The 6,883-nt window shown below is 33.8% G+C and overlaps 1 protein-coding gene across 2 annotated transcripts; it reads right to left on the minus strand.

The window, feature by feature from the left end:
* Positions 1–311: 311 nt before the first annotated feature.
* On the minus strand, positions 312–6,741 carry LOC124182946 (sodium-independent sulfate anion transporter-like). 2 transcript variants are annotated; one of them, XM_046570794.1, is made up of 12 exons: positions 5,982–6,741; positions 5,565–5,788; positions 5,284–5,479; positions 4,896–5,116; positions 4,627–4,795; positions 4,379–4,543; positions 4,135–4,296; positions 3,919–4,059; positions 3,669–3,811; positions 3,347–3,520; positions 3,038–3,194; positions 312–1,552 (listed from the first exon to the last, which is right to left on the minus strand). In XM_046570794.1, exons 1-12 carry the CDS (start codon positions 5,989–5,991, stop codon positions 1,326–1,328), a joined length of 1,989 nt encoding a protein of 662 aa, XP_046426750.1. In that variant the 5' UTR covers positions 5,992–6,741; the 3' UTR covers positions 312–1,325. The 2 variants fall into 2 exon arrangements, with proteins under 2 accessions (XP_046426750.1, XP_046426749.1); XM_046570793.1 differs by having other exon boundaries at positions 5,565–5,791.
* Between the last annotated feature and the right edge of the window lie 142 nt (positions 6,742–6,883).

The raw sequence follows: 6,883 nt of genomic DNA on the forward strand, positions 1-6,883 counted from the left end.
CTGTCTAATTTTTCCTCTGTCGGTAACACAGGTAACACCCTCTTATGGCTGCTAACCATGTACGCATAGGTACACATTTATTACGACGTTTTACCACTCCAAGTTACTCGTCACTTGCATTAAATCTCCTTATAAATCTTCTGTATTTAATTTTGTTTACTCTTTCCTATTTTGAGGTTCTAAACTATGATTCAACATCTTACAAGGCTGAATCTTTATTGCATCTCGGTGCCGACTTATCATTGCTTCTGTAATAAAAAATGTATAAAACTAGGAAAGATAAATCAATTTTTATTACAGTACTTAGAAAATTTTTGATTCTGACTTGATGAATATAAATTCCTTGTGATCAGTTCATTTTTATTACGTAAGGTTTCACGGACATTTCTCCTTGTCTGTTTACAACCTGATTCAATAAATAATTCATATTATTTGTTCACAGATACCTAAGTGCTACGTAGCTATTTTGATGTATTTGGAAAAAAATTGTAGAGCATGTATTCATTGTTATATAGTTACCATATTTATGATATTTACAAAGAATCGTGCTTTTCTTTCTTAATCACATATTAGAGTCTAAGAAGTTGATGTCAACCAGTTCCAAAGAAACTGCTTTTGACAATGAGTTTCTGTTTCCTCCTGGTGTAGGACTATTTGAATATCAGAGATTTTGAAGACTATTTACTCTATGATTTACTGTACCATTATAACTACCATATCCTCTACTACCTATGTCATTAAGTTTAATATTGCTCAAAGCAGAATGATAACATATGTTAACCAATTTCATAATATCCTTATATCACTGCTCACTTTTGTTTTGAAAGTACTTCAAAGTCAACACCTTAATCTTGCGGATGTTTAAAAATTACACATAAATGTAGATAAGCGAATAAAAGAACCACAACCAGTAGACCAACTTGATTTGAGTACGGCAAAAATAAAATTTACACGAATTAAAATAAATTCAAAATAATTAGCACATAAGTCTTTTCAGTTCGCTTCAGTTCGCGTTTATTCTGTTTCTAGGTGTATTTAATTCCATTCAATTCATTTTGGTTTACTGGGTAGCCAATTCATGTTCTTAAGTTTTTTCGTAATTCAAAAGGTCTTCTGATTATTTCACCCAAGTCTGTATAGAACTTGAAATAGGGTAGACAAATGGTGTCTTTTCCTTTATGTAAATGTGTTATTGACAACAAAAAAAAAAAAATATGAAAGTCGTAAAAGCAGCAGAATTTGCTTTGCATCGTATTGAGAGCTGCATATTCACACATTATTATAGTCAAGAGAAACAATTTTATAGATGCCAAATCCTTATTTCTTCATGACTCAGGTGGTTTTGTTTGCAATTTTGATTTTTCAGATGTTTCAAACTCCTTTATTACTGCTTGATAGTCACTCACTAAAGGTTTGCCTTCATGTTCTTCTCCATTATCTGCTGTATCTCTTCCAGCCTGTGTTATTCCTACAGTATTATTGTCTGCTGTTTCACTTTTCGTCTGTTCAAAAATTGGCACTGTTGCACTTCTCGTCATTTCAACTGTGTTATCTGAAATAGAAATTTTATTGTACTGCACGGAACTGTAATTCGCTCAATCCATCATTCTTCCCCCCCCAAATTCAGAACCGAATTTTAGATTTGTCTGCCATTTTCACTTTTTATTGCATGTGTTGAAAAACTAGGGTGTGGAAACCTTCAACCTCAAAAGTTCCAAATCTTTGAGGAAAAATAAACTTTCATATTTTGGTGATTGAGGGACTGATCTTTTTTTAATTATTTTTGAGATGCAATGTGCAGATAGCTGGACGGAAAAAAAAAACACAAAAATTGTCATCGATGTAAAAGCGTCCAAATTTTTCAAAAAAAGATCAGTTCCTGCATGGGGGTGGTTTCTGCTCTTGAAAAATTCACGTTTTGACGAATAAAGCGTATATTTTCAATTTCCACAGAACGAAAATTGATTCTTATTTTTCGCTTCAAAATTCATGTCCTTCTTTCTGTAAAACCAAATTTCGTAGATTGGGTTTGAACAAGAACGGCTATCAAATAAAATTTCTTGGGCGTTTTTTTTAAACCCAGTATTTCTTTGTTCAAAAACTTCGTTCAAGTTAACATAAAATTAAGTCATAGTAATAATAGCTACTTTTCACAGTATCTAAGATATAAGTTCTTGTGCATACTTTTTTTTCTTAATTCATCATTTTATAAAATTCACTTCTTAGAAACTTATCCGTGTAAATGTCGCAAGGGGAGTTTTTTTAACGTTAAATTGGACGGAGCTATTTGAAAAAATATGTTGAATCGAGTGAAAAACACTACTAAAAAATTTGTCATATTTATTTTATGGTCATTTTATGGTTTTATCGAAAGTCCAAGGACTCAAACTTTCAATAAGGGAAAAATAAAAACGAACTTCCGTTCAGTGGTACTTGGAAATACACGGCGTCGATATTTTTTATATTTTTTTATAAAATTTGTAGTTCTGGCCTCGAAAACCTTTTTCCTATCTTTCCTTACGAATCACCTGCAAGCCGGAATAACCATTCAAAACACGAGAAATAAAAGTTTTTTCTCACAGAGAAAATGTTACAGGTTTAATACTTTTCTAATATTTCATCACCTCTTATTACGCAAAATGAGATTTGAAAATAGCAAATAAATCTCGATTTTTTTATGCTGGATGACTGAATGAAAGTTGGTGCAAGCTCCCATTTACTTGAAAAGTATAGGATATATGCATAAAAAATTGGACTATTGAATATAATTTATATAAGATCAGATGCGACTATGAGGTTGAAAAGAAATAATAAATGCAAGGTTAGCAGATTTGCAGAATTCACCAGATATGCGAAGAGAACTCGAAATGAGTCGCTATAAATCTAAACAAGTCAGTTACACAAAGATTATAATTGTGCATCATAATTTAAGATACCACACGCCGTTTACAGTCATGTATGCAGATTGTAAAGTCAACGCTGCAAACTTATTACTTCCTGGCAACGTGTTCATATATTTATCCAGCATTGTACTCACAGAAAAGTTTACCAACGATATCCTCTTCGTTCTTTGCATGTCTTAGATTTTTTATACCACCAAGTGATTCAATTTGCTTGAACACTTTTGCGTTCAGGCGTATGAACGTTAAGCACTGCCCTTTCTTCTCAAAGTCGTTCATCATCGCTTCGATGCACTAGAAAAGTGAGATAACATATTCCAACAGCTTCTTTAAAGTTAAGTGATGACGTATTGTTGAAAAGTATTCAGCATAATAGTTTCTACGAAACATAATTTATTCGGAAAAGTTTATACAAAACGGAATTCAGCAGAAAGTATTTTTCTTACCTTCATCCCTGTGTAATCAATGCTTTTGAAGCCATCGCAGTCCAAAACTACGGGAAGTATATTTTTCCCTTCTTTCACTGCAGCCTGATTTGCGTTATTACGTAAAAAATCTACCGCTGGATAATATAATCCAATGTCTGGCTTTATTAGGATGTATTTATCCCCGTCAGCAGTCTGTGGAAAACATAAAAACAGTCGTTTAGTCTCCATATGAGAAAATTTTGCTGAACACATATATTCTGGAAAGCTAGAGTGGCAATTAGATTTAACTGGGAATCTCATAAACCGTTTTGATTATCAAGTAGAGGCGTCGATTACGCACCTTGCATTTTGATATCTCTATATTTGGTCTTGCCCACGCGTGTAGCAGATAGAGTATGTTCAACGTGACTCCGAACAGCAGTCCATATTCAACTGATATAATGCATGCAACGAACGTAGTAATTGTCGCTGCCATGTCTTTTTCTGAAAATGAAATAATTATAAGCCTTTAACGGATATGAATTTAGTGAAAAAAGGAATAGCCTAATCATTTGGTTATTTGTGGTGATTGGAGAAATATTGTAACTCACTATTTCCTTTCCACAGTATTGGAATTATGCTCCATTCTATCATGAATATCACTGCGCCTATAAGAACAGCGGCTAGCGAAGCTCGTGGAATGTAATAGAAATAGGGTGTAAGGAAGCTCAAAGCTAACAAAGTCAAGACCCCTATAATCACAAGAAACAAAATATTCGTTAGTTACTTTATGCAGTTTTAGCTTGTATCAAATTTGGAAGACTTACCAGCATAGAGACCAGACAAGGGTGTTCTTACGCCACTTGAATTACTCACTGCACTTCTACTGAACGCACCGCATGTTGGCATCGACTGGACAAAGCTACCAAATATGTTGCACAAACCCAAACTGCGCATTTCTTGAGCTGCATCGACTCCGTTGTCACTTGCTTGAAACAGGTTGGCTTGATTAAGAACATCAGAAGTTGAAATTCATCACTTTTCATTATATTTACAAACAGAATAGTTTACCGAACACTTTAGCGATTGAAACATTAGCTAACACAGCAACTAGAGGAATGATGAAAATTCCAGATCCTAGCTGCGAGCACATTTCGACGAAGGTATATGTTTGATTGCCGTTTTGTGTACTGAATGGAGGTAGACCAAAAGATGGAAGCCCTGGCTCAACTTTACCTGTGAACATGAATTGAGAAAGGAGTCCGCGTCTGTCAGTTTATAGTGCAGAATAGACTTAGAAAAACTATTGATAAACTTACCGGAAAGTACGAAAGGGGATTTGCCAGCTCTTTCCATTATAAACGCAATAATGGTTGTGATTAATATGAGTAGAGCATTGCGACCGATGGAAAGAAACCACAATAACTTTTTCACAAATCTTTGCTTTTTTTCACTTAGGCGACAGCGTAGATTCACATTGTTGAGTCTCTGTAAGAATTAATTATCTCTCTTAGAGGTATGTGACAAAATTTTTCAAACGTTCCACTAATTAAAGCTGCAGGAAAAAATAGTACAAGATTTTCTCTACCCTGAATGTCAGTAGAAATATGATACTTGATACACCGATCAGGGTATCACCAATTCGAATGTCACCAATATGCTGGAATGCTTTAAAAATCTTCTCGACATTGGAAGACGTTTTGTATTCAAGACCAAGCAGTCTTTCTAGTTGTCCGAGAATAATGATCACCGATGTAGCTGAGGTAAATCCTGATGTAACAGGCGTCGAGATAAAATCCACCAAGAATCCTGTCAGAATTAAACATCATCTCTGTCAATATTCGACGTTTACGAACGCAACTTCAACATAATAAAATATGCTGTTCAATTAACAACTTTTATACTATACGCATTTGTTGATATTAACACTGCAGGCAATTTAATTGTACATTCGTCATTTTTTCATCATCACAAACCGAAGTTAAGCAGTCCAAATAGTAATTCCATGCATCCGGAGAGAAAACCAAGGAGAAATACAAAGTCTATCGGCAGGCCTCGGGTATATTCATTTGTCAAAAGTGACATTAAAGAAGTAGGGCCAATGGATACTTCTTTGATTTTTCCAAAAAATATGTAAATCAAACTACCCGCAAAGGCAGAATAGAGTCCGTACTGTGGAAGAAACTTATTTTCAATACAATGAAAAACAATTAATTTTTACCATATCGCATTTTTTTAATTTCAATTTTGTGCATACCTGAGCAGACACTCCAGCTAACGCAGCGTATGCTATGCTTTGAGGAATCATGGTCAGCCCTAGTGTTATCCCTGCAATTAAATCCGAGACTGCGTCGAGGTGTGTGTATCGTGGAAACCATTCCAGTATAGGTATAAATCGGGAGATTTTATTCACGCAGGTTGAAGTTTCAACTTTATCCTCATCTTCCTCTTCCTCGATCGTAATCGATCCTTTCATTGATACTACTTTAAAAAATTCAAACATTAGCAGATAGCAAGTTGGAGGTAAATCCAAATTTTGATTCCAACATACAGTACCTGGATAATTACATTTTTATTAGAAAAATAATAAAATACCATACAGGGCAGAGCAATCGACATAGTTCACAAACTTTGTGAATATGGCTTTTGACGGATATCTAAACTTGATACTTACAATTAGACATTCGCAGCGGTGATACTTGGAATGGATATTGATAGAAGTTTTATGCGAAGAACACGTTGGTATATCACGAAGAGATATAATGATATAAATCGAATGTTGCATCTCTACGGTGTAAGTGTGTCAATAATTCTTATCTGGGTGACTTGAGTCAACATTAAATAGTGAAATCCACGTAAATTCACACCTTGCAAAACTTCCATTCGCGATATTTTTATGACCTAGAAAAGTGCCACTGGATTGATAAGGTTTTTACCTAATGATAAAAAATACGTTTCCACACTCATGTATATCAGTCTGCATCTGTCAGGAATAGGCATTTATAAAGCATTTAACCGTATGTACAGCAGCATTCTCGCCATCCTTGTACACACAAAAGTTTTATGAGTTATGATGCTCGTAAGGAAATATCATCTTAAACAGCAAGAAACGAAGCGATTTTAATGATTTATTGCACATCACTATTTGCACAGCACTTGACAACTGAATTCGGTGACTATTTATAATTACAATCACTATGATGTATCAAATGGTAGATTATTTATAGGAAAATAGTATACAAATCGTGAATAAAAAAAATTTGAAATACTGAATAATTATTAAATCTGCTTAAATAAAATGCATTCGATTATCGTTAAATATCTTAGTGACTTGAATTTATGTGTATTAAAATTCTATCAAAAAACTTTTTATTCGTAAGTAATTTCGAATATCTTTAACTTGATGTTAATACCAACTAGGTATAAATCATAATGTATCTGTGTTAGATTTATTATATATTACAAGTAAAAAAAAAAGCACTCGGTTTCAATTTTAACATAATACTCTGTTATATCGCTGTAAAAATCCATTAACATGCTAATAAAACATATTGTTCTATCACATATGCTTCAGAA

Source organism: Neodiprion fabricii, chromosome 5 (genome assembly GCF_021155785.1).
Source record: "Neodiprion fabricii isolate iyNeoFabr1 chromosome 5, iyNeoFabr1.1, whole genome shotgun sequence".
Lineage (NCBI taxonomy): Eukaryota > Metazoa > Arthropoda > Insecta > Hymenoptera > Diprionidae > Neodiprion > Neodiprion fabricii.

Excerpts from the sequence above, each read along its gene's own strand:
- LOC124182946 (XM_046570793.1), bottom strand. Across the intron at positions 5,117-5,283 it reads ATTTGGACTGCTTAACTTCG|GATTCTTGGTGGATTTTATC; the intron begins GTTTGTGATGAT and ends TAATTCTGACAG. Across the intron at positions 4,544-4,626 it reads ATCCCCTTTCGTACTTTCCG|GTAAAGTTGAGCCAGGGCTT; the intron begins GTAAGTTTATCA and ends TCATGTTCACAG.